Below are 23,224 nucleotides of genomic sequence, written 5' to 3'. Positions count from 1 at the left end.
TTCCGATCATGTATTCCTCTTCTGTGCCCTTTCTTAGTTTTGCGTTGAAGTCTCCGACAAAAAATTTGCGGAAGGATTTCTCGTTGTGGACTCCTTCCTCCAGCTCCTCACTAAACTTGTCCAAATGCGTAGGCGAAAAAGGGACAGACGAGGTGACATGATCTTGCGAGAATCGAAGAGATTGACGACATGCACGACGAAACCAACACCACCTTTACTTCACGACGGAACTTGGTCTCTTGCAGAGCAATCAAGCGGGATATCATGCGTTCTGCAGCTCTGAGAGGCATGCAGGTCAGCGTCTGTAGACTATCCTGTCCTCGCGTTGTAAGAACAAAGTCTGAGACAGCCTCCATGCCAAGTCGAGCATGTGTCGCCTTGGTTCAGAATCAAAGACGTGCTGAGTAACCTGAGACTCACCGACTGCCACACCGTCTGGCGTCTCTGACGGCAGGGTTCGCTGCGCAGGGTACCAGGACAGTGTATGCACTGGAGCGGCAAGTGGAGTTTTCTCAATGCCAAGCATGCCTGGTCACAGCTTAACTTTCATTGCAGGTAGATCAGGGAGCCACCTTGCTACATTTTACCAAGACGGTGGTGAGTATTAGCGGTGGCCTACTCTAAGCAATCCTGAGATGTCCAGACATCAAAGGTGTCAAACTCCCTCTCAGTTTGGGAGACCCTGCAAAAGGACGCGCCTCCGCTGTGCATGCAAATTTATGTCCAGAGGAATACTAGAGAACAGATGACGTTTCCCCTTCACAATGACTTATTTACTTACATTCATTTCTTCAAAATTAACGACATCGAGAATGAGAATTTCATCCAGCATCACTTACTTGGAACTACTTTTGAGCTTTCGAGGGTACTATACAGTTTACCTAAGAAGGTGTACAAAATAGTAAAAATAAATACTATTTCGGAAGCTAGCGAATAACAGCTTCAGCAATAATAAGTCCACCGTTTGATGTTTTCGCCCAATTTGAAAATGATAGGAGTTTCTATGTGAAAAGCCATTTGTTTACTTTTCTTTTCTAGAGAATATACGATATCAACCTATTTTTCCTATACTGCCAGTAGAATGCAGCCTGCACTAAATACGGCGGCGGTGTTTTACGGCTGTAATAAAAGCGGAAACAGATCGATCGTTGCGGTCCGGCGTCAGTGGGTTATCGTTCTGTCCCTTCGGGGAATCTCCCATTGGCACAAACTTGACTGCTATTTTACTTTTCTAGCACTTCTAACTGGCTAAAGTTCTGCAGATAAATATTTGGCAGTTCAAATTAACTCTGGTAGTGACTTCTTCATATGATCCACAAAATAAGCTTACGGTACATCGGATACTGTGAATGTTAAACCATGTCAGTATAGTTAAAGACCATCTACAGAATCATTCAACCGTCAAATTTCATGAAAGTAAGATTTAAAGGCATCATCCCACGAATCTGGTGTGATGCAGGTCTCAGGTGGGTTATACCTATACGGAGTCGTAGATTATGGGGAGGAGGGTGATTCCGTACATTTCTTCCTAACTGCCGTAAAAAACGCCGCGGAAGATGCGGCTACAGGCGTTCCGGGGCGCTATTTCCTACAACTGGTACGATTGGAGCGCGCCAGACTCGTGCACGCGCCGCATCTTCCGAGCCGTTTTTTACGGCAATTAGGAGGAAATGGACGGAATCACCCTCTCCCTCATAATCTACGACCCTCTGTAGACATAAGCCACCTGAAACCCGCACCACCCCTGATTCATGGGTAGATGCCTTTAAATACGGTATCAATCGAAAGAGCACGCTTTTTACGCTCTAATTTCTATTTTTGTATTCTCTGCCTTAGCTAAATTGAGTATCGGATCCTTAGGGGAATTTCCCATTGGCACAAACGTGACTGCCACTTTACTTTTTCTATTATATGCGTGCGGAGTTGTGAATTCTGTAAGGATTTTGTAGAAAATTCTTATAATTGAAAACATTCATCACTTTAAAAATATAAATGAAATAAAATTTAAAATTTCAAAGCCGCAAAATTCCGCACGCATTTTGACATTCATGTGATTGTTTCATCAATAATCTTGTCCACGAACAATAATCGACGTGTCTTCGTTATGCAGCAGCGCTGAGTCATCGATTGCATCGATTGCTCGCTGTCTGAAGGCAACGACAAATCGAGAAATGGAAATGACGGAGATTTTAATGGAAAAAGTGAAAGTCAGTTGCACCCATTTAGCTTACCAAATCCATAATTCAATGCTATTTCAAATATTTCGATTTCCTGCAAAACTGTGCGAATTCAAAAAAGGCGGAGCGTACTATAACGAAGGTGTATAAAATATTGAAAGCAAACACTTAGGAATAGCAGATTTTGCAACTTCTACCTGTCTTACGCTTTTTTAAGGTGAAGGATTTCAAAGCAATATCTTTCAAAGCAATCACAGAAAAGTATCCGAGACACATCTGTAGATAATAAATTCACCATTTCATGTTTTCACTCAGTTTGAAAACAGTAGATGTTTAAAGAATTATTTACTTTTCTCTTCTAGAGAATATACAGAATCAAAATATAGAATTTTTTCTCCTGTAACAACGAGGAGAATGCGGCCTGCTTTGCGCAGGTGCTGCACCGCTTCGAGAAATTCCCTTCGAGAAATTTCCCATCGGTACAAGCTTGACCACAACATACTTTTTCTGCAGTTTCGAAGTCACTATGGAGATTTCGAAGCAGTTGGCAGCAAACAAATGAATGAATCCTGCAGCTTATCAACTTTAAAAGATTACTTTACCTTTCGGGTCCTTTACTAAACTTAATTTAGGTAGAAAATAAAAAAAAATAGAAATTAAAGTATAAGAAGCGCGCTCCTTCGATTGATACGTATTTATATATTACTTTCACGAAATTCGACGTTGGAATGGTTCTATAGATGCTGCTTAACTACACTTACATGGTCCGACATTTTACGGCATCCGAGATGCCATAAGTTTATTTTTGTGGATCATATGAAGAAATTTTCATCATTTTTTCGTATAATAGTGCATGGAGCGGGATACGTAGGCTCAGTGAAGAATTTTATACTAGTTTTGTAGTTTGTTTCGCTCTCTGGGAGGGGTGCTCTAAGAGCTTAAATGTAAGGATTCGATTTCTGACCAATTCTGGACAATTGTGCAAATCGCAATTGTAGGTGCCAGATCGTTTGTTGATGGGAGAGGGTTACACACCACCTACACCAAAAAAACCCTTTCAGCTAGGTGTAAAGTTCCCTCCTAATTCCAGACTATCTCCTGAAAAGCTTCAGTTTACGGAAATTGAAACTCTGTCCTACTTTTTGCGTAACTGTGCATAATTAGCCTTCGTTAAGGAGAGATTTTAAGATTTTATTATGAGTCCGATCACGAACGCTAGTCCAATTACACGAAAAAGGGTCCTTAGAGGCGTCCTGGAAGAAAAACAAACGATAAAGCTAATAGAAAAGGACTCTATGAACACCATATAGTCCTATTCATTGACTGCTGTACGAAAAAAGACACCATAAAAAACATAAATAAATGAATAAGCAGAAATAATAAATAAGGAGTTGTCGCATACTGTAAAAAGGGAGCCCGACACACGGCTTCACGATCCGTCGGGAGTACCCGGTTAGAGCACGTATTTTTTTTTTGTTTTATATAAATATGATGCGTGAAATTCGACAAGGCATTCAGAAAAAAAACTCATTGATTTTACACAAAAACCCACTGAAATATCTGCGCCTAATCCATTTGGAAAAGAACTTAGAATCAGCAGGAACATCCTATTATTGCAGCAGTCCGCTGGCACACCGTAAATGGCAAATTTCATACCCCTTCGCGCTCCCAATGAACTCGAAAGAGCTACTTATCCACTACATCAAAGTACACATGAGCCACCATTTGCTGCGCCAACCAAACTGTTTCGCAGAGCAAAAATCTGCAACACCACTTTACTTTACAGTTTTAATTCTCACAATTTAAAGCTCTCAAAACGTTCCCGGAAAAAAGCTTTGAGAAAGTTTTGGGAGTTCCTATGGTCCAAAAATAGCTGCTAAGACGAGATAGTTGCACAGATTATTTCGAGAAAACAGCTGGAGGAGGATATGAAGGAATGAATGAAAGAAAATGAAAAAAGTTCTGAAAAACAATAAAGAGGGACGGATACCGAACGTTCGAAGGATTGAGTGCAGCAGCAGAAGGGGATTTGGTGCCACTCATCGAGTTCTATTATCGATCAGAATGGGTTGAGTTGATGAGTTCACACTCCTTAATCGTTACTTTTTCTTCGTATCGAGTTCTTCCTTATATTTTCTTTTGTCTTATAACATTAAAAGGGAGAATCAGATTTTTTTATTTTATGTGAGATTTCTTCCGTACTGTCGGGTCATCCCAAAAATAAGTTGCAGTTTTTTCAACCGCATTAAATCGGGTCTGCGGAGGATTTCAGTAGAAAGGAAAATCTACAAAAAAAAAGACGGAAGAAGAATGTATTGAATGAAGAAAAGTACATTGGAGACTTTGTAAAGCTTCGTTTATCTCGATTTTGGAAAACCAAAGGACTATATAATAATGTTTTGTGTACAGGATAAAATCAATACGTTTGTATACAAAAATTATCTCATTTGTGATTTCAGAGCCCTGAAAAAGGAATGTCATCACAAAAAAAAACTGACACCATCAGTAACATCTGTCAATAAAGAACAATCGTCTATCAAATTTAGATGTGGCTGAAAAAAAGTTCTGAATGAATTTCTTCTTTTTTTCTAAAATATATTAGAAGTTCAAGTAGGTTAATTTTACACTAGAGTACCGCAGAAAGTTCTCAGAACTTCATTTCAGAGGAGTTATAAGTCCTTTCAGTGTAAATGACTTCAACTGACGGAAACCATCTACCATTCGTGCACTTTGTCCTAATCTTCGCCACTTTCCGAATTCAATGAGAGTTCTACAAAGTTTGAACGTCGCCTTCTCAGCTTACAGTCCCATTTCTCTTCCTAGCTAGCCCCAATTGTTCAACTGATCGTACACTGCTCGGTTATTGTCCCTACACTCGCACTACCATCGCGAATCAATCTTCTCTTCTTGGTTACTCTGGGAGCAACACGCAGTATGACAATTTCACGAAAAACATGACGATTTTCCTTCAGGATTACCAGAAAAATGAAGATGGTACTGTTAGCAGAGTAAATCGAATGCCTCTGAAAAAAAGAAGTCTATTCTAGTCTAAGAAGTTTTCTACAAATAGTGAGGGCGGGTGTGGTGTAGCGGTTAGAGGTTCCTCTTCCTGCACGATCGACCTGAGGTTCAAATCCGCCCAAGTGCTCATCAAGCCTTTCATCCCTCCGTTGTCGATAAATTGGTACCAGACTTGTCTGTGAGGATAAAAACACTGACTTGACACATCAGCTGGCCATTGCAAGTCATTGTAGAAGTCAGTTACACGTTCGTAAACCTCAAACGATTCTGAAGTGAAGTGAACGTTGGACGCATCCCAGGCGGATTGATTAACGCCAGAAACTTTATCCCTTATCCCTTATCCTTTGTCCTTTATCCTTTATCCTTTATCCTTTATCCTTTATCCTTTATCCTTTATCCTTTATCCTTTATCCTTTATCCTTTATCCTTTATCCTTTATAAATAGTGAAGTTCAGTTTTACTATCCAACAACGTTAGAGATTAAGCTTACGCTGCTGCAGGCGAGTCGAACACATCAAAACAATAAGAGACTCTGTGCCGCCTATTCTCGTAGACGTAGAAGTTAGTAGCGGTAATTCAGAAGTTATAATCACAACAGCTACAGTGAATGCGAGCGTAATAAGGTGTAAGAATAAATAGATCAGGTGACATTATAGTGAACTTTATGTGGTTGGTCGCATTTTTCGTTTTGCACTCAAAAATTGCTGAATGATGCAGAATAAGTTATGTTGATGATGTTGCATCGACACGGCAAGCCGTCTGCTACTGATAGCGTTCCGTTCTTTCTCTGGTAGAACCTGGAAGGAGTAAGAAGCTCTCAGCTTCGAGTACCCACTTGCGGTGCGATTGATAAAATTATGTTTGAGAAGATTTCTTCTCGCGTCAAAAAAAAAATGAGAAAGGGAATTGAAGAAAAGACGAGATTAAAATGAAATAATGTTCAGTACAGTGAATTTCTGTTTTGTTGCATCTTGGTGTTTATAATTTGTTAAAAGCGAACATGCACCGAGAAACATGTGGAATACGAGGATATTTCAGCAAGTACATTTGATCGTTGACTACCATTACTGGTACATTTTCTGTCAGCTGAGATTTTACACTGGGCTAGTTTATGATTTTTCACTTAATCACGCGTCTTAAAGGCATCACCCCACGAATCTGAGGTGGTACGGATTTCAGGTGGAGTATTCGTATACGGGATGGAAGACGATGGATAGGGGGTGAATCCGTCCATTTCTTCCTAACTGCCGTAAAAAACGGCCCGGAAGATACGGCTTCATTCGTTTCGGCGCATTATTTTCTACAAGGAGCTCGACTGGAGCGCGCCAGCCTTGTGCGGTGCAGCATCTTCCGGGCCGTTTTTTACGGCAATTAGCAAGAAATGGACGGAATCACCCCCCTCTTCATAGTCTCCCATCCCGTATACGAATATTCCACCCGAAATCTGCACCACCTCAGATTCGTGGGGTGATGCCTTTAATTAATGAATTCCGTCAACTTTGAAACATTTCCCCGATACATCATTGCAAAAGACAAAACTAAGAGTAATATAGCATTTAATTATCATAGTGAGAAGAAAAATGAATGTTAATGGTCGCGATTTCAGTGGAATCCTAGTAGAAATCCGCAAACGTTGATTTTATTCATAATCGGCTACAAAGAAGCATGCAAATCCATGGTCGACTGACACCTTTCTTAGCACACTCGAATTCTTTATGATGAGCCGCGTACAATCGAAGCGACAATTTTGAGGCAGCATTAGTATCTTAAAAAAAAGGTGGGATGAAATAATTGTGCAAGTTTGTGCGTTTCATTACAAATCCCTCTAAAAGTTGAATGTTCTCTGAATTATCCATCTTCAAATTGAACTAAGTTTCATTAAAATAGGAAAATTATAATAGGACTAGCAATTGCGAAGTAGTGTGCTTTGAGCAGAAATAACGTCTTGCGCGTTCGGAGTTGAGAAGAAGGCGTTGGATGAATTTTTTCTTAGTCTCAAGTACTCATGTTTTTTTTTATTACAACGAGATCTCAAACAGTGATTTAATTTCCATAATGGTCTGTAACATATACCTGACGATTCGGCAGCATTTCGATTCTCGTCCCTCAGAACTACAACAGTTCCGAGTCGAAAAAGTGGGCGATATTACTTTCGAGTTCCGACTGATCGTTGAATTTTTTTCGGCGAAGGCATCATATGGTAGCCGAAAAGAGCGAAGTCGTTGCAGTGAACAGTATTGTGCGTAGCATACAATTCCAATCCTAGCTGGACAATCTTCAATCTGAGAAAGATATACCTTGTCGCACTTCATGCGTTTCAGCCGAAAAGCGTATGTCAACTTCTGAAGTTGAGATGCGCACCTTGCTGTCAGCTGTGAATCCAGCAGGAAGAAATTTGGAATCTGGCATTCCCTGGGAATCTCACCCAGAACAAAGCTTAATCTTTTTCTGATATAGGCAAATTTGGGCTCTTTAGGCATCCATACAGGACTCAAATCCATCCTCTCTTCAAGAAAGTTCTTCTTGTATGGGAGAGAGGCAACAATCCACAGATACTTATCCTTCTTTGTCCGAGTGACGTAGCTGCTGTGATGGGAGCAACTTTATGGTCAAGCCAAAATCATAAAGGTGGTTGATGGTGGTTTTCTTCTCGCAAGTGAAGTCGACAACTCATCGCTGATTCCAACGAGGAACCGTGGATTTACAGGATTCAATAGTAAAAGAAAATCAACAGCTTTGCAGCAAGCAAACATTGAATTCCGCTGTGGAAACAGGCTACCTTGAGTGCGTCACTGTCACATTTTTTTTTACTTAGAAAATTCATGGTATTTTGCAGATAGAGGGAGAACTTCAAATCGAATTTCCACCGATCTCTTTCCGTGTAATAACGACTCGCAAATGTCGTGCCTCGTCCTGAACCGATCATAGATACCAGAGATAGATTTAATATTTTTTCAAATGAGCGCTTTTCACCGAAATAGCGGAGCTTCTCTAGAGGATTCTTGTCCGTTGAGCAGAATAAAAAAAACAGAGTGACATATGTTTGGAAAAAGAAAAAAGAAAACCAAGAATAGCAGATATTGGTACCAGCGGTTGTCATTGCATTGTAGGAACTCACAGCAGACGATGGTTCTTAGATGATTTTCGTCAGTTAAAGTCTTACATTTACACTGAAAGGGCTTATAACTCCCCGAAAATGAAGTTCTTAGAACTTTCTACGGTACTCTAGTGTAAAATTGACCTACTTGAACTTCTAATATATTTTAGAAAAAAAAGAAGAAATTCATTCAGAACTTTTTTTCAGCCACATCTAAATTTGATAGAGACGATTGTTCTTTATTGACAGATGTTACTGATGGTGTCAGTTTTTTTTTGTGATGACATTCCTTTTTCAGGGCTCTGAAATCACAAATGAGATAATTTTTGTATACAAACGTATTGATTTTATCCTATACACAAAACATTATTATATAGTCCTTTGGTTTTCCAAAATCGAGATAAACGAAACTTTACAAAGTCTCAAATGTACTTTTCTTCATTCAATACATTCTTCTTCCGTCTTTTTTTTTGTAGATTTTCCTCTCTACTGCAATCCTCCGCAGGCCCGATTTTATGCGGTTGAAAAAACTGCAACTTATTTTTGGGATGACCCGACAGTACGGGAGAAATCTCACATAATATAAAAAAATCTGATTCTCCCTTTTAATGTTATAAGACAAAAGAAAATATAAGGAAGAACTCGATACGAAGAAAAAGCAACGATTAAGGAGTGTGAACTCATCAACTCAACCCATTCTGATCGATAATAGAACTCGATGAGTGGCACCAAATCCCCTTCTGCTGCTGCACTCAATCCTTCGAACGTTCGGTATCCGTCCCTCTTTATTGTTTTTCAGAACTTTTTTCATTTTCTTTCATTCATTCCTTCATATCCTCCTCCAGCTGTTTTCTCGAAATAATCTGTGCAACTATCTCGTCTTAGCAGCTATTTTTGGACCATAGGAACTCCCAAAACTTTCTCAAAGCTTTTTTCCGGGAACGTTTTGAGAGCTTTAAATTGTGAGAAGTAAAACTGTAAAGTAAAGTGGTGTTGCAGATTTTTGCTCTGCGAAACGGTTTGGTTGGCTCAGCAAATGGTGGCTCATGTGTACTTTGATGTAGTGGATAAGTAGCTCTTTCGAGTTCATTGGGAGCGCCAAGGGGTATGAAATTTGCCATTTATGGTGTGCCAGCGGATTGCTGCGATAATAGGATGTTCCTGCTGATTCTAAGTTCTTTTCCAAATGGATTAGGCGCAGATATTTCAGTGGGTTTTTGTGTGAAATCAATTTTTTTTTTCTGAATGCCTTGTCGAATTTCACGCATCATATTTATATAAAACAAAAAAAAAAACGTGCTCTAACCGGGTACACCCGAAGGATCGTGAAGCCGTGTGTCGGGCTCCCTTTTTACAGTATGCGACAACTCCTTATTTATTATTTCTGCTTATTCATTTATTTATGTTTTTATGGTGTCTTTTTTCGCACAGCAGTCAATGAATAGGACTATATGGTGTTCATAGAGTCCTTTTCTATAAGCTTTATCGTTTGTTTTTCTTCCAGGACGCCTCTAAGGACCCTTTTTCGTGTAATTGGACTAGCGTTCGTGATCGGACTCATAATAAAATCTTAAAATCTCTCCTTAACGAAGGCTAATTATGCACAGCTACGCAAAAAGTAGGACAGAGTTTCAATTTCCATAAACTGAAGCTTTTCAGGAGATAGCCTGGAATTAGGGGGGAACTTTACACCTAGCTGAGAGGGTTTTTTTTGGTGTAGGTGGTGTGTAACCCTCTCCCATCAACAAACGATCTGGCACCTACAACTGCGACTTGCACAATTATCCAGAATTGGTCAGAAATCGAATCCTTACATTTAAGCTCTTAGAGCACCCCTCCCAGAGAGCGAAACAAACTACAAAACTAGTATAAAACTCTTCACTAAGCCTACGTATCCCGCTCCATGCACTATTATACGAAAAAAATGATAAAAATTTCTTCATATGATCCACAAAAATAAACTTATGGCATCTCGGATGCCGTAAAATGTCGAACCATGTAAGTGTAGTTAAGCAGCATCTATAGAATCATTCCAACGTCAAATTTCGTGAAAGTAATATATAAATACGTATCAATCGAAGGAGCGCGCTTTTTATACTTTAATTTCTATTTTATTTTATTTTCTACCTTAATTAAGTTCAGTAAAGGACTCGAAAGGTAATGTAATCTTTGAAATTGATAAGCTGTAGGATTCATTCATTTTTTTTGCTGCCAACTGCCTCGAAATCTCCATAGTGACTTCGAAACTGCAGAAAAAGTATGTTGTGGTCAAGCTTGTACCGATGGGAAATTTCTCGAAGGGAGGAGTGAACGATACCTCAATGGCGCCGGACCGCAATGGTTAGACCTGTTGGCGTTCCTAGAACACCGCGGTGCAGCACCTGCGCAGAGCAGGCCGCATTCTCCTCGTTGTTACAGGAGAAAAAATTCTGATATTTTGACTCTGTTTATTCTCTAGAAGAGAAAAGTAAATAATTCTTTAAACATCTACTGTTTTCAAACTGAGTGAAAACATGAAATGGTGAATTTATTATCTACAGATGTGTCTCGGATAGTTTTCTGTGGTTGCTTTGAAAGATATTGCCTTGAAATCCTTCACCTTGAAAAAACGTAAGACAGGTAGAAGTTGCAAAATCTGCTATTCCTAAGTGTTTGCTTCCAATATTTTGTACACCTTCGTTATAGTACGCTCCGCCTTTTTTGAATTCGCACAGTTTTGCAGGAAATCGAAATATTTGAAATAGCATTGAATTATGGATTTGGTAAGCTAAATGGGTGCAACTGACTTTCACTTTTTCCATTAAAATCTCCGTCATTTCCATTTCTCGATTTGTCGTTGCCTTCAGACAGCGAGCAATCGATGCAATCGATGACTCAGCGCTGCTGCATAACGAAGACACGTCGATTATTGTTCGTGGACAAGATTATTGATGAAACAATCACATGAATGTCAAAATGCGTGCGGAATTTTGCGGCTTTGAAATTTTGTATTTTGTTTCATTTATATTTTTAAAGTGATGAATGTTTTCAATTATAAGAATTTTCTACAAAATCCTTACAGAATTCACAACTCCGCACGCATACAATAGAAAAAGTAAAGTGACAGTCACGTTTGTGCCAATGGGAAATTCCCCTAAAGGCCCGATACTCAATTTAGCTAAGGCAGAGAATACAAAAATAGAAATTAGAGCGTAAAAAGCGCGCTCTTTCGATTGATACCGTATTTAAAGGCATCTACCCATGAATCAGAGTTTCAGGTGGGTTATGTTTATAGAGGGTCGTAGATTATGAGAAAGAGGGTGATTCCGTCCATTTCCTCCTAATTGCCGTAAAAAACGGCTCGGAAGATGCGGTGCGTGCACGAGGCTGGCGCGCTGCAATCGTACCAGTTGTAGGAAATAGCGCCCCGGAACGCCTGTAGCCGCATCTTCCGCGGCGTTTTTTACGGCAGTTAGGAAGAAATGTACGGAATCACCCTCCTCCCCATAATCTACGACTCCGTATAGGTATAACCCACCTGAGACCTGCATCACACCAGATTCGTGGGATGATGCCTTTAAATCTTACTTTCATGAAATTTGACGGTTGAATGATTCTGTAGATGGTCTTTAACTATACTGACATGGTTTAACATCCACAGTATCCAATGTACCGTAAGCTTATTTTGTGGATCATATGAAGAAGTCACTAACAGAGTTAATTTGAACTCCCAAATATTTATCTGCAGAACTTTAGCGAAAATCAAATATTTACGGCTACGATACCCTGAAAACAAACCAGGTCGTCCAATTTGGCCAGTTAGAAGTGCTAAAAAAGTAAAATAGCAGTCAAGTTTGTGCCAATGGGAGATTCCCCGAAGGGACAGAACGATAACCCACTGACGCCGGACCGCTAAGATCAAATCTGTTTGCGCTTTTATTACAGCGGTGGAACACCGCCGCCGTATTTACTGCGGGCTGCATTCCACTGGCAGTATAGGAAAAATAGGTTGATATCGTATATTCTCTAGAAAAGAAAAGTAAACAAATGGCTTTTCACATAGAAACTCCTATCATTTTCAAATTGGGCGAAAACATCAAACGGTGGACTTATTATTGCTGAAGCTGTTATTCGCTAGCTTCCGAAATAGTATTTATTTTTACTATTTTGTACACCTTCTTAGGTAAACTGTATAGTACCCTCGAAAGCTCAAAAGTAGTTCCAAGTAAGTGATGCTGGATGAAATTCTCATTCTCGATGTCGTTAATTTTGAAGAAATGAATGTAAGTAAATAAGTCATTGTGAAGACGAAACGTCATCTGTTCTCTGGTATTCCTCTGGACATAAATTTGCATGCACAGCGGAGGCGCGTCCTTTTGCAGGGTCTCCCAAACTGAGAGGGAGTTTGACACCTTTGATGTCTGGACATCTCAGGATTGCTTAGAGTAGGCCAGCGCTAATATTCACCACCGTCTTGGTAAAATGTAGCAAGGTGGCTCCCTGATCTACCTGCAATGAAAGTTAAGCTGTGACCAGGCATGCTTGGCATTGAGAAAACTCCACTTGCCGCTCCAGTACATCATACACTGTCCTGGTACCCTGCGCAGCGAACCCTGCCGTCAGAGACGCCAGACGGTATGGCAGTCGGTGAGTCTCAGGTTACTCAGCACGTCTTTGATTCTGAACCAAGGCGACACATGCTCGACTTGGCATGGAGACTGTCTCAGACTTTGTTCTTACAACGCGAGGACAGGATAGTCTACAGACGCTGACCTGCATGCCTCTCAGAGCTGCAGAACGCATGAAATCCCGCTTGATTGCTCTGCAAGAGACCAAGTTCCGTCGTGAAGTAAAGGTGGTGTTGGTTTCGTCGTGCATGTCGTCAATCTCTTCGATTCTCGCAAGATCATGTCACCTCGTCTGTCCCTTTTTCGCCTACGCATTTGGACAAGTTTAGTGAGGAGCTGGAAGAAGGAGTCCACAACGAGAAATCCTTCCGCAAATTTTTTGTCGGAGACTTCAACGCAAAACTAAGAAAGGGCACAGAAGAGGAATGCATGATCGGAAAATTTGGACTAGGGAGCGAAAACAGCCATTGTCTTCCCGGACTGTTTCGTCTCTTTCGTTCGTCTCTTTCGTAAGGAAAAGTTCATCGTAGATGGACATGGAAATCATTCAATGACACGACCAAATACCAGCCGAAGGTTGTGTCTACTTGAGGTCTCGATAGTGCCATCCTTGTAGTGCTTCTGATCACTGTCTCTTTCAAGCAAAAATACGACTCAGTCACAAGATGGAAAAGAACATTTGTTATTGGCAACAAAGGAAGAAATAATTCGTATACGACAATTGCATACTCGAGAACTCCTTGTTCCGAGGCGATTGACACATAAGTAGGGACCCAAACGTGGACTACGACTTGGTCAGGGATTACGAGCTTGTGCTGAACGTACCTTGCCGACAACCTTGTACCGAATTTTGGAAACCACCAAGAAATTGTTGACTTTAAGGCTCGATTCGATTGTATCGCACCTCATTCGGTTAGTAGCAAACACCAGCTGCAGAAAAGCGTTATAGGAAGATCTTTCAAAACACAATGAGAAGAAAAATTTGATACAGCACAAATAAGGAAGAAGTGTGGCAGAGACCTTCACGAAAGTAATATTCTGCTAACAGCTTGAACAGACGGGATTCATACTTCTTCTCGGCGTAAGATGGAAATCATTACTGAGAAGTTTTACTCGAACCTTTTGTCACTCTTGTCAACTCCTGTGTCGAGAGCGATCATCCTCACTGGTAAGGCGTCACCACGAATTTTCTTTTCGGAAGTGCGAGTTCCCGGTCAAGAGCATGAAATCTGGCACTGCCCGTTACATAATGAGTACCGACCAGGGGCAGTTGCTTTGCAGTCGTTGCAAAAAAAAAAACGAGTTTGCAGCTGTCCATGGATACCGTAACAAAGAACGATGGGTCATGATGTTCTTTGTGGGCCTACCTTCCTACGCAACACGATGCAGCTGTGGTACTATTAAAGTTGCATTATTTGTTGATTCTTGACCGAACGTCGAAACACAGGGTCGATGGTGGAAGACTGCGGACAGCTTGCAAAGCAACAAACAACAAGCATCCTGACAGTGACCGTATTTTCCTTCAAAGAAGTGCTCCATCTATTTACTGTCATTAGTTGAGGTGAAAAACTACTTCATCTTTCGAGTGCTTGAGGATTCAAGTTTGACTTTTGTAGAGTTTGTACTTAAGTCTTTCCTTTCGCAAAATCAGAAATTAAAGATTGTATAAGTGTTCGGAAGTAACGTATCACCATTTGAAATAAACTGATAGCGTTTCCTTGGTAAAAAGGCATACGACAGGATTGTTGTCTCGTAGGTTTTTCTTTGTTCAAGTCATCTAATTCGTACATTTATACGAGATTACACATTTCATAGCACACTTCATCAGATCACTTGTAATCATCGGCAGTTGGTCGATTGGCACGTGTATCACGAGATCGTACAATATCCGCCACCGTTCACGAGACATTCATGGCATACCGGTACAGCAAGACGTTTGCAATAGACTAAACCCGCTTCCTGGACACCATTAATTGTGTAGTAACTGCAAGTCAATTTTTAATCATACTGATCGCTTAGCAATTCGATTCCTCTCACTTTGGTATCGCCACAACTTTCTCATAGCCCATTTTTTCATATAGCCGAATTGCTGGCAGGTTTGAATGCAAAACATGCAAGTATATCTGAAATTGTTGATTTTTAAATGTAGAGTCAGGGAATCCGAGTTTTTGCTAACCAACTGGCTGCCCTCCTGAAGTAGTACTGTACTGGCGCGTTGTAAAAGTTGTGTGGCAACGCCAATCTTGCGAAATTCAGGTGCGACCATTAATGTTGTTATGTAACATACCTAAATTTTATAGTATCCAAAAGACAACAGAAAAATTCCATCTTTTGTACCTTTCTATAGGTATTGATAAGTTTCTGCTCTTCAACGTTCAGAATTTTTACGTCGAAATAATCTCCCACGCGCCTAATCACACCAATAGCTCCGATAAGTTTTTGCTGCTGATTATAAGCACCTAGATTCACAGCTGTTGATTTCATGATCCTGTGGAGTTTTCTTCTCAGCAAAGGAACGTACCAAGTGAGTAATGAGTGTTCGTGTCACTGGTTATCCTTAACCAATACGAATCGGGGTACGGTAGCGGCAGGCACTGGTGACCAAGTCTACAATCACACAACTTTGGTGTCAGTTTTAACCTTTCGTTAGGGGCAACGGATGTTACGGTTGACTTTTCCTCTTGTCCTACCCTCAGCTGTGAATCTTTAGTCATGATGAGTTCTATCAAATTCAGTTATTTTCCTTGTAGATAAATCTAACAGAAGCAACAGCTACAACCACAATCTCCAAGTCCTTTCTTCTTTAAACCTCGGGATTGGAGAGTGTATTTATGTTTTCTTGTTATGCCAACGAGGTTTAGGTGAGACTTTATTATTGGCCTCACGTTTCGACAAACTCGTCTTTGTCAAAGGCCATTCTCACCAACTAGCGGGGCTGGTGAACCATCACGTTCTTAAAGACTGTCTTTAAGAACGTGATGGTCTTCAATATCTGCGCCTAATCCATTTGGAAAAGAACTTAGAATCAGCAGGAACATCCTATTATCGCAGCAATCCGCTGGCACACCGTAAATGGCAAATTTCATACCCCTTCGCGCTCCCAATGAACTCGAAAGAGCTACTTATCCACTACATCAAAGTACACATGAGCCACCATTTGCTGAGCCAACCAAACTGTTTCGCAGAGCAAAAATCTGCAACATCTTACAGTTTTACTTCTCACAATTTAAAGCTCTCAAAACGTTCCCGGAAAAAAGCTTTGAGAAAGTTTTGGGAGTTCCTATGGTCCAAAAATAGCTGCTAAGACGAGATAGTTGCACAGATTATTTCGAGAAAACAGCTGGAGGAGGATATGAAGGAATGAATGAAAGAAAATGAAAAAAGTTCTGAAAAACAATAAAGAGGGACGGATACCGAACGTTCGAAGGATTGAGTGCAGCAGCAGAAGGGGATTTGGTGCCACTCATCGAGTTCTATTATCGATCAGAATGGGTTGAGTTGATGAGTTCACACTCCTTAATCGTTACTTTTTCTTCGTATCGAGTTCTTCCTTATATTTTCTTTTGTCTTATAACATTAAAAGGGAGAATCAGATTTTTTTATTTTATGTGAGATTTCTCCCGTACTGTCGGGTCATCCCAAAAATAAGTTGCAGTTTTTTCAACCGCATAAAATCGGGTCTGCGGAGGATTGCAGTAGAGAGGAAAATCTACAAAAAAAAAGACGGAAGAAGAATGTATTGAATGAAGAAAAGTACATTTGAGACTTTGTAAAGTTTCGTTTATCTCGATTTTGGAAAACCAAAGGACTATATAATAATGTTTTGTGTATAGGATAAAATCAATACGTTTGTATACAAAAATTATCTCATTTGTGATTTCAGAGCCCTGAAAAAGGAATGTCATCACAAAAAAAACTGACACCATCAGTAACATCTGTCAATAAAGAACAATCGTCTCTATCAAATTTAGATGTGGCTGAAAAAAAGTTCTGAATGAATTTCTTCTTTTTTTCTAAAATATATTAGAAGTTCAAGTAGGTCAATTTTACACTAGAGTACCGTAGAAAGTTCTAAGAACTTCATTTCAGAGGAGTTATAAGTCCTTTCAGTGTAAATGACTTCAACTGACGGAAACCATCTAAGAAGCATCGTCTGCTGTGAGTTCCTACAATGACAATTGGTACCAATATCTGCGATTCTTGGTTTTCTTTTTTTTCTTTTTCCAAACCTATGTCACTCTGTTTTTTTTTATTCTGCTCAACGGACAAGAACCCTCTAGAGAAGCTCCTCTATTTCGGTCAAAAGCGCTCATTTGAAAAAATATTAAATCTATCTCTGGTATCTATGATCGGTTCAGGACGAGGCACGACATTTGCGAGTCGTTATTACACGGAAAGAGATCGGTGGAAATTCGATTTGAAGTTGTCCCTCTATCTGCGAAATACTATGAATTTTCTAAGTATCGTAAAAATGTGACAGTGACGCACTCAAGGTAGCCTGTTTCCACAGCGGAATTCAATGCTTGCTTGCTGCAAAGCTGTTGATTTTCTTTTACCATCGAATCCTGTAAATCCACGGTTCCTCGTTGGAATCAGCGATGAGTTGTCGACTTCACTTGCGAGAAGAAAACCACCATCAACCACCTTTATGATTTTGGCTTGACCATAAAGTTGCTCCCATCACAGCAGCTACGTCACTCGGACAAAGAAGGATAAGTATCTGTGGATTGTTGCCTCTCTCCCATACAAGAAGAACTTTCTTGAAGAGAGGATGGATTTGAGTCCTGTATGAATGCCTAAAGAGCCCAAATTTGCCTATATCAGAAAAAGATTAAGCTTTGTTCTGGGTGAGATCTGGTGTTCTGGGTGCGCATCTCAACTTCAGAAGTTGACATACGCTTTTCGGCTGAAACGCATGAAGTGCGACAAGGTATATCTTTCTCAGATTGAAGATTGTCCAGCTAGGATTGGAATTGTATGCTACGCACAATACTGTTCACTGCAACGACTTCGCTCTTTTCGGCTACCATATGATGCCTTCGCCGAAAAAAATTCAACGATCAGTCGGAACTCGAAAGTAATATCTTCGACTCGGAACTGTTGTAGTTCTGAGGGACGAGAATCGAAAAGCTGACGAATCGTCAGATATATGTTACAGACCATTATGGAAATTAAATCACTGTTTGAGATCTCGTTGTAATAAAGAACATGAGTACTTGAGATTAAGAAAAAATTCATCCAACGCCATCTTCTCAACTCCGAACGCGCAAGACGTTATTTCTGCTCAAAGCACACTACTTCGCAATTGCTAGTCCTATTATAATTTTCCTATTTTAATGAAACTTAGTTCAATTTGAAGATGGATAATTCAGAGAACATTCAACTTTTAGAGGGATTTGTAATGAAACGCACAAACTTGCACAATTATTTCATCCCACCTTTTTTTAAGATACTAAGGCAGCCTCAAAATTGTCGCTTCGATTGTACGCGGCTCATCATAAAGAATTCGAGTGTGCTAAGAAAGGTGTCAGTCGACCATGGATTTGCATGCTTCTTTGTAGCCGATTATGAATAAAATCAGCGTTTGCGGATTTCTACTAGGATTCCACTGAAGTCGCGACCATTAACATTCATTTTTCTTCCCACTATGATACTTAAATGCTATATTACTCTTAGTTTTGTCTTTTGCAATGATGTATCGGGGAAATATTTCGAAGTTGACGGAATTCATTAATTAAAGGCATCACCCCACGAGTCTGAGGTGGTGCAGATTTCGGGTGGAGTATTCGTATACGGGATGGGAGACTATGAAGAGGGGGGTGATTCCGTCCATTTCTTGCTAATTGCCGTAAAAAACGGCCCGAAAGATGCTGCACCGCACAAGGCTGGCGCGCTCCAGTCGAGCTCCTTGTAGAAAATAATGCGCCGAAACGAATGAAGCCGTATCTTCCGGGCCGTTTTTTACGGCAGTTAGGAAGAAATGGACGGATTCACCCCCCATCCGTAGTCTTCCATCCCGTATACGAATACTCCACCTGAAATCCGTACCACCTCAAATTCGTGGGGTGATGCCTTTAAGACGCGTGATTAAGTGAAAAATCATAAACTAGTGCCCAGTGTAAAATCTCAGCTGACAGAAAATGTACCAGTAATGGTAGTGAACGATCAAATGTATTTGCTGAAATATCCTCGAATTCCACATGTTTCTCGGTGCATATTCGCTTTTAACAAATTATGAACACCAAGATGCAACAAAACAGAAATTCACTGTACTGAACATTATTTCATTTTAATCTCGTCCTTTCTTCAATTCCCTTTCTCATTTTTTTTTTTTGACGCGAGGAGAAATCTTCTCAAACATAATTTTATCAATCGCACCGCAAGTGGGTACTCGAAGTTGAAAGCTTCTTACTCCTTCCAGGTTTTGCCAGAGAAAGAACGGAACGCTATCAGTAGCAGACGGCTTGCCGTGTCGATGCAACATCATCAACATAACGTATTCTGCATCATTCAGCAATTTATGACTGCAAAGCGAAAAATACGACCAACCACATAAAGTTCACTATAATGTCACCTGATCTATTTATTCCTACACCTTATTACTCTCGCATTCACTGTTTCTGTTGTGATTATAACTTCTGAATTACCGCTACTAACTTTTACGTCTACGAGAATAGGCGGCACAGAGTTTCCTATTGTTTTGATGTGTTCGACTCGCCTGCAGCAGCGTAAGCTTAATCTCTAACGTTGTTGGATAGTAAAACTGAACTTCACTATTTATAAAGGATAAAGGATAAAGGATAAGAGATAAGAGATAAAGTTTCCAGCGTTAATCAATCCGCTTGGGATGCGCTCCCACGTTCACTTCAATTCAGAATCGTTTGAGGTTAAGAACGTGTAACTGGTCTACACAATGGCTTGCCGTGGCTAGCCGATGTGTCAAGTCAGTGTTTTTATCCTCACAGACAAGTCTGGTACCAATTTATCGACAACGGAGGGATGAAAGGCCTGGTGAGCACTTGGGCGGATTTGAACCTCGGATCAATCGTGCAGGAAGCGGAACCTCTAACCGCTACACCACACCCGCCCTCACTATTTGTAGAAAAGCGAATATACTTCTTTTTTTCAGAGGCATTCGATTTAGATCTGCTAACAGTACCATCTTCATTTTTCTGGTAATCCTGAAGGAAAATCGTCATGTTTTTCGTGAAATTGTCATACTGCGTGTTGCTCCCAGAGTAACCAAGAAGAGAAGATTGATTCGTAGTGCGGTAGTGCGAGTGTAGGGACAATAACCGAGCAGTGTACGATCAGTTGAACAATTGGGGCTAGTTAGGAAGAGAAATGGAACTGTCAGCTGAGAAGGCGACGTTCAAACTTTGGAGAACTCTCATTGAATTTGGAAAGTGGCGAAGATTAGGACAAAGTGCACGAAAGGCTCTCCGTAAATATACGGAAAGCGGTACTTATAGTAGTTGTCACGCAATTATTTGTTTATATAATTTTCTTCTTCAAAGCTTGCGAAATGGACGATGCTTAGATCTCTCCAGGAATAGGTTGTTAAGGTGTAATTCAAGAGAGTGGACTTAATCACACTGAATTCCGTTTTCTAGTCTACAGAAAGTATGAAGCCGCCTTTGCTGCATCTTGTACCCCGAAGATCCACCTTACACCTTATGACGAGTAATAGGACGAGGTGAATGACGCAACGCGTTTCGAAAAGGTGAGGATGCGGCAGATTCTGATTCTTATTTGAGTTATGTCACTTAGATTGAGGATCTCGGACGATGGCAGAGTTGTCCTTGCTCTATCACGTCATAAGTTGTGTCGTTGGGAGATGAGATCACACATGGGTGTTTTACACGCCTTTTTCTGGATTACTAAAAGGAATTCAGCGTGATCGTGCTCATACTCGCGTACTATACCTCTGCTCCTAACTATGCATGTCAGTGTACTAGAGATCTCAATCGTAAATCTTATGAAATGCTATCTTTAAATGCTACTCAAGGTACTTTAAAAGGAGCTCCATAACCTCATAAACCTCCATTCCGTAATCATGTCTGTCAGCATGCGATATTGTATCTCAATGAGGTAGCTACAATATAGATTCACCTATGGTCAGCTTTGTAATTAATTGCGAGTACGTTTAAGCTGCAATGACTCTTTTCATCCCGTTGAGAAACAGAGTTGAAGTTTTTACGCTTAATTAACCGTGAAAGCAAGTTTACTCACGTCGTCCTACGTCTTTATATCGCATTTGCATATCTTTTCGTAAATGTGTGTCTAATTACTTATTAGTTTGCTGCAATTCTATATTTTATATCAGTTGTCTTCTGTATGTATGGGTATTCTGTCCTTCCTCTACCGCTGTTTTTGAAAATAATTGCTCTACAGTTTAATATTCGCGAAAAAAAATGCTGCTTGGCTGCGATTTTCCCTTTTTCAGACGGGACTTGAATGATTTACTTTCTCAAAAAAATTAATTTCAGCAGGAAATGTCGCTCTGAAATTACTGACTATCGTTGTGAACGCATAGCTCCTAGAAGAACTAAGCCATGAAGAAATGATTTCTATGCATCCATACCTTCCACAGTCCTATCTTACAACGTCTAAGGGAAACCTTATTGAACAAAGTTCTAGTCAGAAACACCAACGTTTAAAAGCATCACCCCAAGAATCTGGAGTGAAGCGGATTTCAGGTGGAGAGCTCCTATACGGGGTCGTAGATTATGAAGAAGAGGGTGATTTCGTCCATTCCTTCCTAATTGCCGTAAAAAAAAAGTCCGGAAGATGTGGGACGTGCAGAAGGCTGGCGCGCTTCAATCGGACTCGTTGTAAAAAGTAGCGCGTCGGAACGCTCGAAGTCGTATCTTCCAGGAGATTTTTTACAGCAATTAGGAAGAAATAGACGGAATCACCCTTCTCTCCATAATCTACGACTCTGTATAGGCATAACCCACCTGAAACCAGCAATACCCCAGATTTGAGGGGTGATGCCTTTCCATGCAATAGTGATGGGGAGGAATGTGCACCTTTAAACTGTCCAACAAAACCTATGGAGATTGTAAATTGTTTTTACGTACGGTTCAAATTTAAAGTGACTCCTTATAAGTAAGCAGAGGATTCCCTATAAAATAACACTATGCAAAGAGGACATAAACGATAAGACCTGCTTTTTTTCCAACTAATATTGTTTAAAAAGGATAAAGGTTAGAGTCAGTGGCGTTAATCAATCCACTTAGGATTCGCTACCACGTTTACTTCAGTTCGGAATCGTTCGAGGTTTATGAATGCTTAGCTAGCCTGTACAATAACTTACGGGGGCTAGCCGATGTATCAAATCAGCCATGGTTGGCACTAAGGTGGAATGGAACCTCCAATCGATCAGATCAGCAACAGCGAAACCTCTAACCGGTTGCGCTATGTACACCGCTTATAGTTAACCAGAAACGATGTCAATAAGGAATTTCAGTAAATCTACATACATTAAATGACTGTCAGATAAAATGCAGCGATCGTCACCATTAACGCGCTACACTGATGCTTCAGAAATCGGTAAAACTTAGCCTTGCGAAAGAAAACTCACTGGATAATTCCCCAAGAGTCGACTTTCAATAAACTTCGGCTATAAGGATAATTTAAAGCACTTTTTTTGCGTCGAGCAGCACACAAAGTTGTTGTAATTTCTATTCTCAATTAACATTTCGTTCGTTCACCTTCTTCAGAGGCTGGAAGAGTGAAGTCGAAAGTGATTTATTCATGCAAAGGTCTTGCCTGGACAAGAAAAAAACGCCCTACGTTCTTCCTACGCCCACTTCTGGATCTCACATCTGCAAGTAGAAGCGTGAATCGTACCCTAGGATCAGAGAGGAGTTTTCTTTGCCGCTGCTAGAAACTCGTGCTGAAGCGATTAGCCGAATCAAATAACAACCTTTGATAGGGGAAGAGATCCCGCAGTAGTAAAGAGGTGTTCCTCTTTGCGATTCATTTTCGAGCTCTTCGCGTGGATTCATCATCTCTCCAGAGTCGCAATACGCTATAAGGTTCATGCTGTGAGGTTCATGCGCTGAGATTATGGTTTTAACGTCAAAATCAGCTCCGTGGTAATACCGCCTCCAAGGACCACCAACTGCTGTGTAGTGACATGGCCTCGTTTTGTCATTCAGCTGCTCCTTTCGAGCACATAGTGATCTAGACATTCTCGCAAATGTACTCGCTTTCGCATTCGTCACAGGAAATGAAATAAGCATAGTCACATAGGCGAACCATATAAGCTCATCCACTACATTCTTAGTAATCCGGAGAAATTTTGCAGTCCAATA

General features: G+C 40.5%; 4 protein-coding genes across 4 annotated transcripts; 1 reads left to right on the top strand and 3 right to left on the bottom strand.

Annotated features, from left to right (window-relative positions):
* Window positions 1-110: 110 nt before the first annotated feature.
* RB195_017452 (uncharacterized protein) lies at window positions 111-526 on the bottom strand (the record flags this gene model as incomplete). The annotated part of the gene is made up of 2 exons (XM_064184455.1): window positions 111-340; window positions 421-526. The coding sequence occupies 2 exons, from the start codon at window positions 524-526 to the stop codon at window positions 111-113; spliced, it is 336 nt and encodes a 111-aa protein (XP_064040336.1).
* Window positions 527-12,812: 12,286 nt separating this feature from the next.
* Window positions 12,813-13,231, top strand: RB195_017451 (uncharacterized protein; the record flags this gene model as incomplete). Its single annotated transcript, XM_064184454.1, has 2 exons — window positions 12,813-12,921; window positions 13,002-13,231. 2 exons carry the CDS (start codon window positions 12,813-12,815, stop codon window positions 13,229-13,231), a joined length of 339 nt encoding a protein of 112 aa, XP_064040335.1.
* Window positions 13,232-14,771: 1,540 nt separating this feature from the next.
* RB195_017450 (uncharacterized protein) lies at window positions 14,772-15,616 on the bottom strand (the record flags this gene model as incomplete). Its single annotated transcript, XM_013444780.2, has 5 exons — window positions 14,772-14,886; window positions 14,940-15,025; window positions 15,079-15,189; window positions 15,240-15,361; window positions 15,424-15,616. The coding sequence occupies 5 exons, from the start codon at window positions 15,614-15,616 to the stop codon at window positions 14,772-14,774; spliced, it is 627 nt and encodes a 208-aa protein (XP_013300234.2).
* Window positions 15,617-22,726: 7,110 nt separating this feature from the next.
* Window positions 22,727-23,152, bottom strand: RB195_017449 (uncharacterized protein; the record flags this gene model as incomplete). The annotated part of the gene is made up of 1 exon (XM_064184453.1): window positions 22,727-23,152. One exon carries the CDS (start codon window positions 23,150-23,152, stop codon window positions 22,727-22,729), a length of 426 nt encoding a protein of 141 aa, XP_064040334.1.
* Window positions 23,153-23,224: the final 72 nt, after the last annotated feature.

Source organism: Necator americanus, chromosome II (genome assembly GCF_031761385.1).
Source record: "Necator americanus strain Aroian chromosome II, whole genome shotgun sequence".
Taxonomy (NCBI): domain Eukaryota; kingdom Metazoa; phylum Nematoda; class Chromadorea; order Rhabditida; family Ancylostomatidae; genus Necator; species Necator americanus.
The sequence above is the reverse complement of the archived record's forward strand: the minus strand, read 5'-3'. Positions and strand labels throughout refer to the sequence as shown.